Here is a 20371-nt window from a genome sequence, read left to right on the forward strand (position 1 = left end):
TTCGTTCTTTCTTGCTTATTTTAATTTTCTCTCTCTAAAATACATATTGTTTCTAGTACACTCCTCTTTGGTTCGAGAGTTCAGGGTAAGGTGCATGCTCAAGGTGTCTTTAGTTACCGTGTTATACTTGTGCTTCAGGTCAGTGGAAGAACTATAAAAAGATGGATTTCCTTTCTTACCTCTTCAGTGCATAAATGTGGGTGGAGAATTTGTTCCTTTTATTAAAGCGGAGAGAGTGATATTTATTCCAGATTGAACAGGGCAACATGATGTGGTAGACATGAATGCCAAAACTTCTATTTTCTTACATAGTTTTGAGGATGGAGAAATATGTGATTGTATCGTATAATGGCAGGAGATGGTTTCTCACAGGTGATACTCTCATAATCAAATACTTTTATGCTTTTAATTGTGTTTGTGTGTTCCAAGGACTGCTATACTTCCTTTAAAAGAAATTTTAGGTTTCAGTCATAATAAATGGACTACTATGCCTTCCTTAGTACTGTGATGACCTTATTCTTTGGTGGCACTATTTTGCAATTATAAGGATTGTAGACTTCTAAAAAGTGTGCACTAAGGGAAAGTTTCAAAGGAGGGCACTGCTGTAATTTGAAGCGTTTATGTGATTGTATAAGTCTAGGTGAATACCTATGTGTAAAAATGCTCTTCCCATAACCTAATGGAAAATGTCTCCAGTGCAGGGTTTTTGGAATATAAGTGATTTCTCACCTGTTGTAGAGGCAAGTGGCACAAAAGAGGGTGCAGGAAAAGACAGCATAGAGTGAGAAAATATATTGTGACTGAAGTTGTCACTTTGGAAACTGTGCCTAGTAAGTTTTTTTTACCCTCTTCCTCCAGGCTATTTAATACTTCACAAACATAGAGTTATGAAAAAAGAAAAAAACCTGAAAAAACTGTCCTTTGGAGTCCTTGATTAAGATTAGAAGGTGATGTTTTTGATAGATGCAGAAGCAACATGCTATTCTAGTCACCACTGCATTTTAGGAAAGTCTAAATCAATATTGCTTAATTTGTTCATTAGCTTTTGCAACTGCTGCTTAACTGATGCAATAGTAAAATACTTTCAGGCCAAATATATAATTGTGTTTATTGATGCTTGAAATAATTGGCATTATGGGATCTTGTAATTCAAAAACTGAATCCATTGCTTTTGAAACTCAAAACATAAGGTCTTCAAGGAGATCAAAATCACAGGCGCCAATACAAAGAGTTTACTTTGAGTCCTGTTGTCACTACTTAATAGTAGAATGGCCTGAGGAAATACTAATACATTGTTTTTGAGTCTGGTGTTCATAGTGAGAGCAGTTAAATGTGTATTAGAGCATTTGTACTTGGCCATTGATGGTCATAGCGAAGACTCGGCTACAAAAGCAAAAAAAGGAAAAGCAACATGTACTGCAGGGAGTCTCTTTTATCTCCCAGTCTGCAAATAACTTCTGCAGTCTACAGTAAAATTATGTGATCATCTATTGTCCATTCAGAGAAGTTGCTGTGTATTGCAATACACGTCTGCCACAAACCAACTAGCACATAGTTCCTGTAGTGAAGAGGAAACTTAAAAAAAAAGTTGGTTTGCAGACTAACTGGAAATAGGATAACATGCATGTTTATTTTACTTTATTCTGTTTAAACTCTGCACCCCAGCACAGGCAAAGTTTTAAGAAAATGAGTCAGAACATTTTTATCAGTTTCACTCACTTAAAAGAAAATTGCTGAACCTGTTGGTCATATTTTCGCCTTTCCTCTCACTGCTGTAATGCTGAAGATACCCTCGTGCCAGCCATTCTGTTTGTATATTAAAGTGCTCTTTATGAGATATTTTTGTTAATTGAAAAGTCAGCTGTTTAGAGAACATATTGCACATTTAGCTGTTTGCCTTTGTTAACTCAGTGTAGTAAATAAGAATAACCAGAGGCATGCTTTGCTCAAAAATTGTCAAGATGTGAGCCACTGAAAACTGGAATAGTTGCCATACATATTTCAAGTTTTTAATTCTATATGCTATATAGGAACAAGTGAATAGGGAAAGTGTTTTCTCCTCGTTCATACTTTCACGTTGTTCTGTCATTGATGTATTTTTCTGCTAATTTGAATGGCTGAAGGTGTGATCCTTCAAGATTAATGATGTGACAAGTTTGTCCCAAAGTGCCATAATTTTAATTGATGTATTAATTGAATCAGAGGCGTATAAAGCAATTATCATGTCTTTCCAAAGGAAAACATCTGCAGCACCCTGGGACATTTTCTTTAGTCTTTAAGACATTTTATGGGCATCATGACTTTGTAAAACCACAGTGACCTTCTAGGTTAATTTCTCACCACCATGGTTTTATTGCCTCCCAACACCCCCCCCCCAACCCCCCGCCCCATCATCTCTGCAAATGCGGTTCTTATTCCTTTCTTCTTTTGTTGCTTTTAATGAAGTTCTGCGTAGTCAGGATTCTCTTTTTCTCAAAGGAAACCTGGTCATTATATCCCACTATATATTTTCCTGTTGTGTTGTACTTTTACGGTGGTGGTGGAAGTAGTAAAAATTTCATTGTGGTGGGGTTTTTTGAAAGACTGCTTCATAATGTGGTTATAAGCACCATAATGCAGTTTTCTGCACTTGTAAGATTAGAGTGGTGTTGATGCTCCGCATGATGTAGAGGAGGTACTGGCCATTCAAGACCTCTCTTGTTGTCAAACTCCTGTGGAGAATATGCCCATTGCTTTGCCTTATGCCAGGCTTCCTGCCAACACCTTGTGTGGTCATGACAAGATAACAGTGGCCACCCACTCACCATATATATCTTCTGGCCCTGTTTTCATCCTCCCTTTTCATAGCACAAAATGTTGGATCCAGTTGAAATAATAGGAGGATAGCTTAGAGATGTTATTTCGGCACTTTTATTGCTCCTGAGGAATGTTTCCACAGAGGATATTAATATGAGCTTCCTTTCCAGTATGTTATCTGTGTACTTTCCAAGATGACTTACTGAAGGAATATATGTGATATATTAAATATTTTAAAACAGCACTATTTCTTGATTTATGACTGGGTGTTTGATTGTTTCCTCCACTGTGATATTGAAGTATAGGTTTGGTAAAGTGGTGTGCAGTAAATGATGTTTGGGTTCTATTTTATAATATACTGGTTAAAACTCTGAAAATGGAAGAGTAGCCTTTTATAGGGGTGGGGTGGATAATCAAATGAGGGTTTTTTTAAAAATGCTGGTGGAACAGACAAAAAGATAAAACCTGAAACGGATCCAAAAGTAATTGTTTATTGATCCATTGCCCAGCATGTTCTGACTTTTTTTTTAAATCATCTATTAGAGTGGAGATTGTTTCATAGAAATTTGAAATTACTGGTTCAGGGACATAAGCGTTTGTAGGGTATTGAGCAGTTTATCTTTTTATTTTTAGAGGTTTGAGGGTTCGTGTCTTGTTTTTCACTCTGATGATGCCCTTATTTCCTGATTCCAGAGTGACGCTTTCTCCCTCTGTTTCCTTCCCCCAGCGGAACTAGAGTTCATTCAGATCATCATCATCATCGTGGTGATAACTGTTATGGTAGTAGTGATAATCTGCTTGTTGAACCATTACAAAGTATCAACACGGTCCTTCATCAGTCGGCAGAGCCAAAGTAGGAGGCAAGAAGAATCATTACAACCAGTGAGTTTAAACCCCTTTACCTTTTTTATATTTACCTAATGCGTGTTGGTCTGCTGTGGCATTCCACTTAACAGTTGTTTATGGGTAAGCATTTGGTCTCAGAGAGCAAGAGGGATGAAGTTCTATGCTCATGATTTCTCGTGGACCAAATATGGAAGCTTTAATCAGTTATCTGTTTCTTGCTTATGGAGTTGGCCCAGCAAAACAAATCACTAACTGTTTTGTTTTTCTTCCAGGCAGCTGTGCCAGAAATAAGAGGCATTTTATTTTTTTAGTGTTGCCCTTATTTTAAAGGCAGCACAGTTTTAAACTGTATCTGCATAGCTATTTTTAAGGTCTCATTTGTTTTTGTCTCAAGGCACAAGAGAGCCTCCCTTACAGCTGTGACTGAAATTCTGTATATGAAAAGCAGTAGTTGTGTTAGTACCTTGCCTTTTCTCGTTCTGGCACTTTAGTTTCCCCTTGTCCATCCTTGTAACAACCCTGTAAGGTAGGTCAGACCACACAGATGTACAAGATTAACTTGTAAGTTGTTTGGCCGAATGCTTATGATGATGATTATGACTTGCATGATCACCTATCCCAGCCAAGGCCAGGCTCTGGGTGATGAACAACAGATAAAACAATATACAAAGTTAAATTAAGCCAATAAAACTCTAAAACCCATAATGGCATCCCACTAATTTAGTTCTCCTTCTGAACTATCAGAGCATACTGGGGGTGGAGAGGAAGACTGCTGAAGGGGGTGGGGTGTGGACTACAAGGAAAGAAAGGTGCCAGCCATTGTTGTCCTCAATCAAAAGCCTGATGGAACATCTCTGCCTTACAGGCCCTGCAGAATTGCATAAGGTCTTGCAGGGCTCAGATGTCATCTGACAGAGAGTTCCACCAGGTGAGTCCAGAACAGAAAAGGTCCTGGCCCCCACCTTGTGCCTCAGTTTCCCTATTAGAACCTCAGTTTCCCTATTTCAGAATTGTATCAATTACACACGGTCTGTTCTGATGGTTGCACCCATTCATTGATCTGAGACAGATGGTGGTGAAGCTCCCCATTTTTAAATCCAGCCAAGACAGAAAGTGATGTTGGTTGGGAAGGCAGAGATCTTGAAGAATATTGTACTTCCCACTTTTGATGGGGTTCACTTCATCTTTGCTGATTCAGTTGAGTCTGGAAGTTATTCTATATCCAATATAGCTTCTCGAGACAGAAGTTAATGATGGGGCTGTGAAAAATGCTTTCTTCTGACCTGGCCACCTGGTTCCACTTCTGAATGATGGCAAGACTAAACTACTGTAATGTACTTTATATAGGCCTCCTCTCAGTCAACTCAGACTCCAGCTGGCACAGAATTCCACAGCTCAGGAACTACGTGGATCATGCATATTACTCCCATTCTTTCGTTTCATTGGGCATGGCCAATTCAAAATATTAGCTTTCACATACAAACAAAGCCCTTCGTGTCCTTGGTCCTTCATATCTACAGGTCTTATGATCTGCCACAACAGCTTTGCTTATCTAAGCAGGGCCTTCTCTAGGTACTACCCTGCAAATGGGCAAAATCAGCTGCCTGTTCGCATGCATTCTCTTTTGTGGTCCCCACCTTATGGAATAGTCTAACTGATGAGTTTAGGAAGGCTTCCACCGCCCTGATTCTCTGCAAACTATGCAAAACTGACTTACTCAGAAAGGATTTTTAATACAGGTAACAGAGCTATACTGTAAAGAAATGGTTCAGAAAAATGCTTTTGTAAAGGTATATTGTGGAATTGTCTAGTATACAACCATGTATAGTATGTACTGTGTTTTGCTGGATATACGTTCCTACTGTGTAATTTCTACATCATTTCATGTGTCATGTTTACATGCTTTGTTTCAGCTTACTTTCAGATATGTTTTGAGATTTCTGCAATCCAAACCCTATTAGTTGTTTATTGGATGTCCAAACTTTTTGATTGTATTCACTTATACTGTTTAATTTGTCTTAAGAGGCAGACTATAAACAACATAAATGAATATATTTGTATTGGTAGCAAGGGCTTTTTAATTTCAAGAGTTTTAATAGCTGTTTAGCTCCTAAAGGATTCTGAAGCCTTTGTTTATTGCTTTTAGCAATAAACAAAATGTTTGGACCATTCATTTCACAGAATTGTTAAGCTTTTGTTGGAGTTCCTAAAAATTTGCATGGTGCTGTGATGTATAAAAGCTTCTGCTCATGGCAAATGAGTGTCATGATCCATTTTCCACAAAACCAAGTGGAAACAAATTCTGATCCAGGCCTGGTGGTTTGAATTGTGGAGCATGAAGATCAAATTCTATGCAAATTGTAAGAAGAAAGAGAGAAATACAACAATATTTCTATTTCTATTGTTGGCTAAGCTCTTGCTGTTGTTAGTGCCTAGTGAAATATATATAAATCTGTAATAAGTGCTTCTTCTCTTAGTTATGGTAATCATAGAATGGTTAAAAAGAAACCCTGCAGGCTCACCCCCTCCACCTTATCCTTTTCTTGGGACAAATATACAAGCACCAAGTACATACAATTGGGCACACATACACGGGTTATGTAGTGGGTGTAACTGTTGGGTGTGCTTTAAGAGTTTGGTGTAGAAATCACTGGTGTACCTATTACAAATGTGGTAGCTTTGTAAGATACTGAGCAGCTCTCCATGGTAAGTGCTGGAGATACAGTGGGTCAGAGCTCATATTTGGACATTTATTTGGCTCTTCTAGTTCAGGTAGGCTGTGTGTCCATCACTAGTAACAATGGGAGTGATCAAGTGCTTGTTGACTGGCTATCTGTTTTGTGCTTTAGGTCTGAGGCCCAGACACTGAATCATAAACTTCAAATGACTAGTTCTTTGTGGAGTTTGAGTTGTTTGAAGTGAAAACATAAGAAAAACAAGTTTTGCCAAAAAATAAACTGTAAAGTAAGGTGTTTTTTTAAAAAAAATATCTAAAATCTTATTTCATCTTGCTTTGTCCCTTTTAGAACAGAGAAAGAATTGAGAAGGCCCTGTTTCCTTTTAATTGGTGTTGATGACTGAGTACTCAGTTGTTGGGAAGAGTAATTATGGTGTAAGTGTATCCTGATACCAGATTTAGACTGTTTGCTGACTAATAGTGCCTGAAGGGAAGGCCTGTCACTTTGGCTTCATAGCAGTGGAAGCCTCATATTAAAGCAAAGTGTTGTTTGATTCAAAATAATATTTGAAAGAAAACTATGGCATCCTCTTCTGTCTTGATAAATAAAATTGGAATTTTCCTTTACTTCTCCGTGCCACACATTTTCCTGTTGTTTGTATGTAATGACATCTTTGTGTGAAGTTCTACTTTGCATTTCCTTCATCAAATGACTTTGGATTGCTCCGTCACCAATATTATTCTTGTTTGTTCCACTGCAAAATAGATCACTGTCTACAGTGGGAAGAAACAAGCTGTCGAACCATTTTGAACCCTGTCACCATACAAATAGAGGAAGTGATATCTCTGTGAAAGCAAGTGCTATTTCTTACATGATGCCAAGTTAGTTACCCTTCAGTTATGCCTGAAAAGTCTACAGTCCTAAGGACATCATCCTGGGAGTAAACTCAATTGAGTAACATGGAACTTCTTTCTGCATAGGCTTGCTTAGGGTTACTCCTGAATATTAGTTTACCTGTCTATGAAAAGGGGCTCCCTCAAGGAAACTTCCTTCCACTTGAATGCTGGGGCAGGAGGTGAAGGAAGATCTCAGTAATGTTGCTTAGGCTTGTGCAAAGCAGCTAGCTTGCATATGGAAGTAGAAAAAGGAGACAGTTGGTTTAGAATTGAGACTAGAGCAGGAGCACTCAAAATTTATTTGAATGGAGAAGAAACATGTACAGTTTCTGTTGGCATGGTCCATTTTGGACTGCAGCTACGAGTTCTCCCATACAAAAAAATCCCTTCACATTGAAAGCTATCCTTTTTAAAGAAATATGTCCTTCTGCCTCTGAGAGGAAAAAATCAAATGAGCAGTTCCCCATCTGGAGTCTGAAATGTTACATTCTACCTATTGGAGCACATTTTAATTATTGCAAGGGATCCATAGGGAGGGGAAGGTATTGTATCCCCCACCCTGCTTTTTTCTGCAAGTTCCCTATATCTGCTCTGTTAAGAAACAAGAAAGAAAGAAATGAGTGCCTGGCCTGCCAGCTGCTTCTTAGAGCTGCTCCAAAGATTGCTGTGCAGAGAGTAGCCTCTTGTGATTTTTTTTTGAGGGGGTGGTGGTTGTGTTTTGTAGTTGCAAATTTTAGGGTACTGCTTTCAGTGTCTGCCAAGCCAAACCCAACCATTCCTGAAGTAACTAAATCACTGTTTTGGCTGCCCTGTGGATGGAAGTGAGCTTAGGTCCACAGGAATGTGAGAGGCTTAGAATAATAGGTGATAAGCAATAGGAGAAGGGAGCACTGTATTGTTTAAACAGTTCTCTGTCATGGCCTTTGGTGACACTTTTTATGAAGCACAATATTTAAATCTATTAACGGGCTGCAGAAGTGTAATCAACAACATATAAACACTTTTTCCTCATAGCTAGCCTAAGGAAGGGAATAAAGACGTTGCTGAATTTCATGGAGCTGCCGTTATGATGTCGTAGCCAAAGAGGAAGTAATTAAAGCACAGCTCAGTTGGTACTGGGTTGCCTTTTATTTTTGGTGCTGCCAACTCTGCAAGAAATGCTACAGCCCAGTGTAGGAAAACAGTGAGAAAAGCACTGCATTTCTGAAGTTCTGGAAGCAACCAGTTCCAGATAACAAATAATGTATAGATCCAAACAGTGACAATTTTTTTTAAAAATCTAGGTTAGTTTGGTGATGTAAAATTTGAAGTTTAGGTGAAACACAATGACTTTTTACAATGCTGCAATAATGAAGTTGCTTGATAAGCTCATAGGTAATGTGTGCTTCCTTTCTATGCATGCTTATCCAGTGCTTCTCAAATCTTTAGAAGTGGAACCCACTTCTGAACTTACTCTGCCTTTTGAACCCTCCACTTCAGAGTCTCAGCCTCAGGTGTGGCTTGTGCCCAGTTTCCACAGGCAAGGGTCCAGGGGTCTGCAAAGGCTCAGCCTGTTGGAGGAAGCTGAGCCTTTGCAGATTGGCAGCACTGCAGGTTGGGGATTGGCTTGTGGATGGCCACCAGCAATGCAGTTTAAGTGTACTTCCAACATGCTGTTGGGTGACTGAGGGTGACCTAGACACTGGGAATAGAAGGGTGTGTATGTAGAAGGAAGAAATGAAGAGGGAATGTGGCAGCTCCCCCCTCCCCCTTTCCCCCCTCCCACTGCTTGGTGGTGGTGGGGAGGGTGGTCCAGAGCCTCGGAGTCGGAATCTTGTGTGCCACCTGAAAGTGATTCACAGTCCACAGTTTGAACGCTGCAGATGTATATTGTTGTATAGCAGTGTAGTTGTTTAAGAAGACTGGCAGACATTTTTCAGTCCTCACCTTGTCAGTTCTGTTTTCTGTTCCCCGCTCTGAAATATTTCAGGGGGAAAAATGTTTTTGCTGGATTTCAGGTTCTGATAAGAACATCTTTCTTCAGACCTAAAATCTTGAAGTATTGCACAATAGATCTTGGGAAATTTTAAAGTAAAATTACCAGGACATACATGCTTCTCTGTATAACTCAGGCTTTCCAGTTTTGGTTCTCTGAGTATGTTGAAAGCCCCACTGGAGAAGTCCTGTGACTGCTTGGGGTGTGTGTTTGTCTTTGAAGCGCCAGGGGTGGAGGGATGCATCAAGTATAATTTTTTTTTAATTCTGCCCCATCTAGTGGGGAGAACAGGAGAACTAAAATGAATTTCAAATGTTGCTTGTGGCTAACTACAATTTTTTAGTCACCTTTAGAGAGGTAAAACACTTCAATGTGATTGTTTATTCAGTGCATGTTCTGCTCTTTCTCTTAATTGGCTCAGGGTATCACAAGATTTTCCCAACTTCCATTTCTATCCTCACAATAACTCTATGAGGAAAGTTGACTGGCCCAAGGTTACCCAGCAAATTTAATGGGAAGCCAGAGATCTGAACCCACATCTCTCTAGTCGTTCTAGCATGCTGATCACTACAGCTTATTGGCTCTCATTGGATCAGCAGAAAAGCTTTCATAAATCAGAGGAGAGTTGTTTCTGTTTTTCCTATAGGACTTGAATGTGGACTGAAAGATTTTTTGGGGGGGGGGGTGGACTGGGGGCAAGTGCCTTTTGTGGAATTGTTTACAGGGTTGACTTTTAAAAGATTTTCTTTGTCCAGTCACACTTGGTAACTGTAATAAATGCAAATAAAATCACACATTTTGCACTTTAAAGTGATAGTATGCGTTTGGAATCTCTGATTTAAGGTGTGCCTTAAAGTGTTTGTTTTAATAATCGCTTTCTTTATGGTGTAAGGTGGATATTAGTCCTTTGTCTACTCAGTAAGATAGAATGCAGGAGGATTAAACCAGTAAAAAGCTTGAAAACTAAGTGATCATAGAGTCAAATAAGTGGAAAAACTTAAGAAAAAAGGAGTTTCCATTTGTTTGCACTGACTTAACACTTAACACCATTATCTTTTGTAGTAGGCATTTCTTATCTTTCTGAGAGACTGCATTGTTCAGTCAGATATGATTTTAAGGGAGGCATGAGCACATTTGGAGGAATAGTCTCCCTAGGGGAGGGATGGTGGCTCAGTGGTAGATCATCTGCTTGGGAAGCAGAAGGTCCCAGGTTCAATCCCCGGCATCTCAAAAAAAAAGAGTCCAGATAAATAGGTGTGAAGAACCTCAGCTTGAGACCCTGGAGAGCCGCTGCCAGTATGAGAAGACAGTACTGACTTTGATGGACCAAGGGTCTGATTCAGTATAAGGCAGCTTCATACGTTCATATGTTCTTTTTAGAAGGGAATATTTCCCCTCTTTTTAGGAGTGTTTGCACCATATTGTTGCTATTATTACTTTGTGAAGGGGATTTTTTTATGTCATTAAAAAAGATTGGTCAGTCCTGCTCTTTTTCCACCTAAAAAGGAGTAGATAATAACAAGGAGTAAAGATCTGGTGTGTAGGGATGATACTTATCACTTGTCCAAGAACTAAACATATCTGACCTTTTACTGCCACCTAGAGACAACATTTAAAAAGACAAACTTCTTTAATTTTGAATGAAATGGACCATATTATGAAAACTGAAAGAGGAGAAAGAGCTGGTGTTTTCTTTTAGAAAAAAAAGAGGGATGGCTTTTGCTTTTCATTATGTTGTTTTTTAATCAAAATACAGCACACACCAGATTTTATTCTGTCCATGGAGTTATTCACCACATAATCTTTGAGATAAAGGAGGACTTTGTGCCTGAAACATTGCAAGATTGCTTCTTCCTGTCCCTGAGCAGGTTATGGATCTGTGAAAATATCTTTTCTTTGAGACTGAAGAAAGTGATATGACTGGTTTCACACATTACAGGTTTTTTTTGTGCTGGCAGATATGTGTAAAAGACGTACATTCAATTTTGAAAACTTTGGAATTAGGCTTCAGATGGAATGGTCATGTAGGATGGGACTTTGTGTCCTCTCTGAGCACATACTTCATCTGTAAAACAGACATTTTTAGTCTAGTACCCACTGTTTGGAAATATTATTATTAGCTGCAGTAGCATGCAATTTTCCCTCTAAGCTGCAGAGTCTTGTGAGCAAAAATTCTACTTTGTGAGCTACTGGCATTAAAGTTGTGAACTACTGCATAAATTAGTGTGCTCTGGGGTCATCCTTCCTGCGCTAAGACAAAAATGTGTGAGCTGGAGGCTAAAAATCTGAGCTAGCTCATGCTAACTCAGCTTAGAGGGAACACTGGTAGCATGGCTCTCTTAGCTGATTTCCCCCTCCTTTTCCAGGACCATGGCCATCTAAGGAATGGCAGTTGCCCCTCTGGTTTCCAGAAAAATTTAAAAGGTTAGAAGGAAAATAATAAATACTAGTTTCTTTCACAGTTTCACCTTAATAAATTTACTAATGCAGATGCACATATGCATGTGCCTATTTGTGGTGACGGGGTGGATGACAACAGGACACAATGTTCTCCTGAAGTTGTCAGTTTCATGAGATTCCAGAGAGGACTTGGAGTGAAATTGACAAAAGTTTTCCCCAGCTTTTTGTGTTTTACCTGAGATGACAGCAGGTGTGTGTGGGGGAAATAATGAAAGAATGGTGGATGGATGCATAATGCTAAAACTGCAGTTAGACTAGCTGGCCTCATCCTGATAGAATTGCATCTGAGTCCATTTGCAGGGTGATACGGGACATTGTTTGGGATAGCAAGTGGAAGATTTTTTTTTCCTGGAGAAGGTATTATGACATTTAAAGTGAAGAAAGGCATGTTTCCAAGTTCATGAGCATTCAGTGAAGTGGAATAAATTATCTGGTTGAACTGTAAAGAGTTTAAATGCACATGTGCTTTCAGCCATAGCATCTTGCTTTCATTCTTTTATTCTACATCAAAATAAAATGTATTTTGCAATCTACTGTCAGTTATTTTTGGATTTCTGGATGGTATCCAGGATTTTATGTGATATTGATAATTGGGTCCTGAAAAATTCTGGAAATATTTAGGAGTAACCAGGAATATTGGAGGCCAATGTTTTACAGTGCCCGCTACTGTTTTTCTTTAATTTTACTGTCAGTGTCTTTTTTTTAGGGCTTGGTATTGGCTCACCAGGTTGGTTTGGGTTAGATTTTGTGTTTTAAAGTTGGCTCTCTTGGTCTTGCAGCACTATTTTCTTTGCTCATATTGGATTCCCTGATTCAGTATTGGGTGTACTAAAACAAATTACAGGATTGCTCATTAAGAACAATGGCAGGCACTGGAATAGCCATTGGCTATAATGGGAGCAAGGAATTCCGGCTGACTTGTATGGGTGCCATTGAAACATGTTACAGTGCACAGAAGTTGCGATAAAAATTTGGAATGTATTTACAGTGAGGGGTTCTGGGCTGAGATAGAATTCTCTGAGACTGAAGTGGCAGTCTCCAGAGTGGAATGAGGGCCTCTGGGAGTAGCAAAAGTGTTCTCAAACTGGAATGACAGCCCCTGGAAGCAGAAGTTCTCCGAGACTGGAGTGACAGACCTCAGAATGGAATGACAGTCCCTAGAACCATGTAAACTGCTGGGGGAATGGTTTGGCTTAGATTCTTTACTATGACATTGGATGTGTTAGGCTTGCCACATTGCCCTTTGTTTCTGCTGGGATTCCCAAGTGCTACATTAATTCTGTTGGGCTTGTTGGTTCTGTTTGCATTGGGACACTTTCAGCCAGTTGTTTTGGGGACATCTGTTGATGGCTATGATGAGCAGCTTAAAGCCCCAGAGTGATCAAAACATCTGCATTACATCTTCTTAAAAAGTTTTCTTCAGTGTGGAGGCAAGGTGTATGTAAAAGTGTTATATTCTAAAAATTATTAAAATATTTTGGGTCACCTGAAAAGCAGAAATTTAATTTACTGATTCTTAAGTCTCTTCTCCTCCCCCCTCCCCCTTTCCCTTCTGATCATATCTTGAGTTGTACTGTGATGGTGGCTTCTGGAAGTCTGTGCAGAAGTGCCAGAAAATTATGCTACGAAGCATAGGCAATGTCTCAGTTGCTAAAGCTTGACGTTCACTATAATTCCTGTCAACAGATCTTTTAAGAGCAGGCAATAAGCTTTATAAGATTGTTCAGCAGCTAGTTGCCAGAATTTCCTTTCATAAAATTATCAGCAGAAGCAGGAACTGGAAAACTTTATAAGACAAGCAAGCTGGGAATGCCAGGATTTTTTCAGCCTATTGCTTTCTCCTAAAAGAGACATTATTGGCATAAAACCATTTTCATAAAAAATAGTACCTTCCCACGATATCCTCATCTTGCACCTCAGACTTTTTGTTAAAATGACAGTACTTCCCCTTCTTGGACAATTTGGAATGAACTCGGGCAGCAAAATTCTTGGTGTTTTAGTACTTGTGCAGAGCTCACAAAGAACTGCTCTTGTTTCTGATGCCTATGAGGTAATAATACCTTATGATGTGTATTTCTAAAATGGGACCCCCTGACAAGAAGGTGGTAGTGAGCAGGAACAGGTTTGTGAACTAGCTTCACTGGTCAGGTGCTTCAGCTACAGCCACAAAACCCCACAGCGTGATTGTATGATGATGTCAATGGTCACAAGAGCCTAACTTGTATATGAATGAAACTTATTTCAGGACAGTCTTGCAAATAGGTATTGAGAGAACAGCACTCTACCTCACTGCTCTAATCACTTGTCCCTCCTTTTTATATGCTGCTGCCACTGCATGTGGGCATTCTTTTTGCCAAGAGAGTAATTACATGCTAGTTACTTTCTGTTTGTTATGGTTTCCCATCTGTGAAGCACAAGGGCGCAGCGCTTGCTCACTTCAGTCAAGCATTTGTGTACAGGCATCACAGAGCTCCTGTCTCCCACTTTGGGGAAGTACAGTGGGATGCTTTTACTGCTGCAGGTAGTCACTATGTACTTTCCCACAACATAAGAGTGAATTCACATAGACTTTGACAGCAAGATTGCATTGGTTCACCTGATTCACAGTTTATTGCTGCCCAGCAGGAACCAGGCAAGTATCTCTTACAAAGGTAATTTAAACATTAGATGAGGTTCTCTTTTCTCCAAAAGAGTGAGGGAGTGAAATTTGGAATTAAATAGTTCCATACGTAAAAATAGATAATAGAATTTGTAAATTTTCTAGTAACAAATGAGTTTTCTGCCACTGCCTCAGCGTTCTTAATAACAGGTGGAGTGTAGCCTTTTTTGGTGCAATTAACATGGTATTTGGTTCCCACTGATGATAGGGAAGATTTCATGCTGGATTCAGGGTAAATTGTCATAAGTGGCAAAATCCTGCACAGCTTTAAATGTTCTTGTATATGTAAGAGTGGTCCATTGCCTCACTTCATTGTTGGATCTGTGCAAGAAGGAATATAAATGTGAGGAGCTGGTGGGAAAACCTGAACAGTTGGTAAACAAACAAACAAGCCCTGCACTCATACATGGTTTAATTTTTCCCCTCAGCCCCCTCCCCCATTTTATAATGGAAAATTTGGGAAAATGCTGAAAAGAAACTCCTGAGAAATATTCTTTTTTCAGTTTTTCCCCCCTGAATGGAAAAAAAATTGGCCATTTGTTGTAGCACTGGAGAAAAGGCTATAAAATACTTTCATTGTTTTACAGAGCATTTCAGTCATTCCATATGTATAGCATCAAAAAAGTCAAAGGACTTTCTGAATTTTTCTAGTGAAAAAATTAGGAAATTTTGGCAAACACTAAAAAACCCTTCATTCTATAGACATATTATTTCAGGATTTTTTAAAAATTTAATGTAACTGTTGTGACTGTGTGCAAGTTTCTGTCCAAATAATACACTTTATTTTGTTTACTAGAGAATTTACAAATATATGTACTGTCGGTTGAGTATACTTGCAATTTTTCTTATAGAAAATGAAGATATTTATATATGCGAGGGAGTACATTTTTCTATGGTAACTATGCTATAAATAATGTTAAATCAGGAAAGTAACTATTGCATATTTTTCAGTTTGTCCCATTTTTTTCATAAAAAGCAAAACAAAAGAAATCATCTCTAGGAAGGAGTTAATTTCACATAAGTATAATTTAGGTAAGCGGTGTCATTTCTAGAACCTTAGATGGAGACAGTGACTTTGGACTGATCTTGGATAAGGAGCAATCATTTGTGTGGCCTTGGGATTCCCTGACTATGTAAACCAAAGTACAAATGTTAATTTGGGATAATCTCAATTGAACGTCTCCTGTATCCTTTGTGCTGCAAAGAAGGCTCAAGATGTAATCTTTTAGAGATATGGTTTCCATGTTTTAAAATCCAAATTGTTAGTTTAAAGGTTTTTGTATTCTTATATTACTTGATTGGTTGATTGCTAAAAATAAAACAGAGGATAGTATAGTAGAAATAATGACTCAGAGAGAGAAACAAGGGGCAGAGGGTTATAGAGAGAAAGAGACTACAATACAATACAGTTTTTATCATAGCTGATTTTCATTGAGGCAGTTTGAGTTTCCACGGAAACTAGATCAAAAAGCCCTTTTGCTTGACAGCCGGTATATTGTATGCTGTTTTCATATGCTTGCCATCAGATTAAAACCAGCAACTGCTAATTTTACAAACCATCTTCGAGTGCTTTCAAAAGCCTTTTAGTGTTGAGTACTTTTAGAAGCAGGTAAGAATAAAGAAACATCTTCTAAATGTTTTCTTTGATGATTGACAGATTGGCTGAAAAGAGAATGGATGATTTTTTTGATAATATGTAACGTAAGTCTTGCAGCACAAGACACAGTTTGAACTGGATGCTTTAGAATTAAACTGATTTGGGAGGCAGTGTTGTAGAACTTGAAAATAAGTTCTATGGAATAAAATGTATATGTTGCATAGTGTCTATTATCAGGAAGAAAGATGCATGTTCCTAAGAACATAAGAGAAGCCATGTTTTATCAGGCCAATGACCCATCTAGTCCAGCGCTCCGACTCACACAGTGGCCAAAATGCAGGTGCCATCAGGAGGTCCACCAGCGGGACCAGAACTCCAGAAGCCCTCCTACCGTTGTCCCCCAAACACCAAGAATTCAGAGTATCACTGCCCCACACATAAGTGTTCCATCTATACCTTGTGGCTAATAGCCACTCATGGATCTCTGCTCTGTATGTTTATCCATTATGTCATCATAAATAGGGGCCACTGAATAGCCTAGGGTAGAACCTTTAGTTCTGCCATTTTCACTCCTGAGAGCTTCTGGTTTAGATTTCATACCTGTCTTAAGGAACAGTCAGATCTGTGCAGTGACCAACACAAGGACAGTAAATGGTACTCCTGTAAACTTTAAAGAAACACTGAATAGAATTATCAGGATAGAAAGTTTATTCAGGGAAATTAATACAGATCCTGGGTTAAGGAATTAGTTCACTCTAGAAGACAAAATAATATGATCCTGGCATATAATTCCAAATAGTGTAAAAGATGGGAAGTATTATGTGGAGGAAGTGGTGTGCTGGGGTAGTCTTGGTCTGACTGGGGAATGTGAATTTGAAGGTCAGTTCAAACTTTGATTAGATTATTAGCAAAGCAACTCTAAGAAACACTTTTTGTTGCATAGACTTGTGTGGGAAAGTTTGGTGACTGGATAGTAGGAACAGCTTGGGACAGCCTATTCTACTTCAGTTAGCATGATTAGGTTTGATGCAGTTCTATTCCAAACTGGCTCTCTGCTTCTGTCTTGGCAGTGCCAAAAAGGCATGCAGAAAGATGGGGCATCAAGATGGGGCAGAGGGCAGGAAGGAAAAAAAGGAATAAAGTGTAGCCATGATAGTAGCATGGCAGGCACAGTCCTAAACACACATACTTACTTAATGATCAGGCCCATTGATTTAAATGGGATTCAGGAATTAAAGGACTTCAGAAGGTTTTGTAAATGCCAGATTACAAATATTGCATGAATGTTAGGAGGCAGCATGGAAGTAACCTTAACTAATTAATTCATGCTACACCAGTGAATATGGATGCTTTCAGAATCACTGGAACAGTGAATGTGAACAATGACCAGCAGTATGAGAACTGACCTCTTGCAATCCTTGTTCAGAAGTTAAGCATTTTCTTATTTTATCTCCTGTATTAGGAAGGGTGTTTGTGGCCTTCAGACAACTCTTCTGCACGTCAGGGAGCTTCAGAGGTAAGTTTTCACTCACATTTCAGTGAGCTTTGATGAATGGACTTGAGATAAAGTATCTTCAGAGTATGTCTTTGGTAGAACTCAATGTTAAAACGATCAGTGGTAGAGTTGCCAGACCCCTGCTTTTGTGGGGCACTTCTCTGCCACTGGCCAGCAGGGGAAAATTCCACCTCCAGTTGGCCTGAAAGGCAATGTGATGACGTCACTTGGAAGTGACATGTCACCAGTGTCACACAGCGATGCTCTGGTTTTTAGGTGAAACTCTATGGTAACTTTGGTTACAGACTGCGGAGTTTTGCCAAAAAACTAGAGCATCACCTCCAATATTGGCGACATGATACCATGACTTCCAGGTGATGTCATTGTGCCATTCATGCAAAGAATATCCTGGAGAGGACCAAGGATCCCTTCGTCAGCTGCCACTCTGGACCTGGCAACCCTAATCAGTGGGATCTTTGAAATAGGGAGATTTTTAAAAAGTCCTGTGCTGTGCAAATGATAGCATATTTAGTGAGAATTAAGAGAACTCCCTGGTGAACTGATTCTGGAATCTTTTTGTGTTCTTGTCATTGGGTGGCGTTGAGAAAGGCAAATTATTTTTTAACAGAAATCATGTTCTGGGTATGGAAATGTCTTACTTTTCTGAAATTCTTTTGATTTATTTTTAATGAGGATGTGAAAGGAGTCTCGTTTAATTATTAAGCAAGGTGGCGATTTTCTAATGCTTCCTATTATAATTCATTTGTTGAAAGAAAATCAAGTGGCTCTTGTAAGAGTCTTCCTCTGCTTAATTTGTACTGTCATTATAATCCTTCTGCTCTTGCTTTTGGTTAGATTATATAACACCTTTTAAGAACGTTTTCCTTTTTTTTTTGTAGCTATTTCCAGATAATATTGCCTGTATTTATTGTTAGGGTGCATAATTTGTTGCTCTGTGGATTGCCATTGTTCCATATGTTAACTTGTTTAGGTTAAACTTTATTGGTGGAATAATAGTTTTTCCTTCACATTACAGATCATGTATGCCCCACGGTCCAGAGACAGGTTTACTGCCCCATCCTTTATGCAGAGGGAACATTTCAGTCGCTTCCAGCCAACTTATCCATACATGCAGCATGAGATTGATCTGCCTCCTACCATCTCTCTTTCCGATGGTGAAGAGCCACCACCATACCAAGGGCCATGCACTCTGCAGCTTCGGGACCCAGAACAACAGATGGAACTCAACCGAGAATCTGTTAGGGCACCACCCAATAGGACTATATTTGACAGCGACTTGATAGACATTTCAATGTACAATGCGGGCCCTTGCCCACCAAGCAGCAATTCGGGCATAAGTGCAACCAATTATAGCAGTAATGGAAGGATGGAAGGACCACCCCCGACTTACAGTGAGGTCATGGGGCATTATCCCGGTTCCTCTTTTTTCCATCACCAGCAGAGCAATGCACCTCCTTCATCACAGAGGGGAAGCAGACTTCAGTCTCAACAGAACAATTCAGAGAGCACAATTGTCCCTGTTAAAGGCAAAGACAGGAAACCGGGTAACCTTGTCTAGGTTTCTTTTCCATGAGCACTTGAAGAGAGACAGGAGAATCAAATGGGAGCATGATGGAAGGTTCAGTGCTCCTATGCACAATATTATTAAGTTTCATGTGATACAGTTTAGTAAAACCAAACACGTAAAACTGTTTTTAGTTTCTGATTCCTGTTGGGGGAATTGCATGAAAAGTGGTTTGAAATAATTACAACCTTCCATTCAGTTTGGCCACGAACAGTGTTTTTGGGAAAAATATATTTTTTTTAATAAACTATTTGAATTATTTAATTCTAAGAGATAACTTAGCACAGAAATATGGCGTGTACAGCCTGTTTTATATTAAGCAAATGGCTAAAAGAAGAGAAAGATTTACTAGGTTAATGGGGGCAAAATTGGCCAGTTTGCTTTTCCCTCCCCAGCCCTGAATGTGGAATTTTTTATATGACTCAGCATTTCTGTTTTGTGTGCCAAGGTATAAAGTTTAAAAACCCACAAAAACTAGATGAATTCAAGAGGTTAATTTGTGTTGTGATACAAGTGTGTTAAATTTGCACTATCTTTTAATGTTTTTAAAGTATATATATATGAGGGAACTGTTTAACATGAAGTTCTTCTGTATGTTGTCTTTTCACCTGTGGAATGACGATTCCAGAGCAACCTTCTTCAGGACTTTGCCCAGCCCTCTATTAATCATCATTGGTATGAGACTATTGAATTTAATCTAATATTTACTATTTTACATACAATTAAGTAAATGACAGAGGACTTTAACATGTTACCTTTGCAATAATTTGCATTCAAGTAGCAGTGCATCAGCAAGATGTATTGCAGAGTTATGGCTGGTAGAAAGGAACTGTGAAATTATGGAAGTCACCTTCCAGAGATGGTTTTAGCTATAAGCCATTTGTTTAAGTAGAAGCAGATGGAAATGGCAGATACATTACTTTTTGTACTTATAACAAACTCTTACTGCTTGTTTCCTTTCTCTCTTTTTTAACAATGCTGTGTCAGCAGATTTTTATCTCCACTGTAGCCCATTAAAAATTCGGTCATATAACATGACATTCTACAATAAATGGTATTAAAATGCAAGGTGGGTTTTTCCTGTTAAATTACACTTCTGTTGTGCTTCTATAGAACTGTTTGTCTCTTAATGCTTAGGATCCATTCTCACTCAGGTGGGTGGATCTCCCTTCAAGTCCTCACTGTTTCTTTAACTGGGTAAACATTGTTTTTGTGGTCTGTGGCGCCTGTACCATCAGATTGTTACTGGGAATTGTTTGGGAAAATCAGTTGATTAGGTTGCAACTCTCGCAGCCCCATCTTTATTCTTTCACCTGAATTGATATGAAAATCTGCAAGCAATTGTGTTAATGTTTCAGGATTGGGTACTTCCTTATTTCATACT

The 20371-nt window shown here is 39.0% G+C and overlaps 1 protein-coding gene across 4 annotated transcripts in view; it reads left to right on the plus strand.

Annotated features, from left to right (window-relative positions):
- Window positions 1-20055, plus strand: part of LDLRAD4 (low density lipoprotein receptor class A domain containing 4) — a 405903-nt gene extending 385848 nt beyond the window's left edge. For all 4 annotated transcript variants that reach the window (XM_060244045.1, XM_060244044.1, XM_060244047.1 and 1 more), the window contains 3 exons: window positions 3524-3678; window positions 17370-17423; window positions 18439-20055. In XM_060244045.1, coding sequence (XP_060100028.1) covers window positions 3524-3678; window positions 17370-17423; window positions 18439-18981 — 752 coding nt within the window. In that variant the 3' untranslated portion in view covers window positions 18982-20055. The remainder of the gene's footprint in view (window positions 1-3523; window positions 3679-17369; window positions 17424-18438) is intronic.
- The last annotated feature ends 316 nt before the right edge of the window (window positions 20056-20371 follow it).

The sequence above is a fragment of the Heteronotia binoei genome, chromosome 7 (genome assembly GCF_032191835.1).
Source record: "Heteronotia binoei isolate CCM8104 ecotype False Entrance Well chromosome 7, APGP_CSIRO_Hbin_v1, whole genome shotgun sequence".
Classification (NCBI taxonomy): Eukaryota; Metazoa; Chordata; class Lepidosauria; order Squamata; family Gekkonidae; genus Heteronotia; species Heteronotia binoei.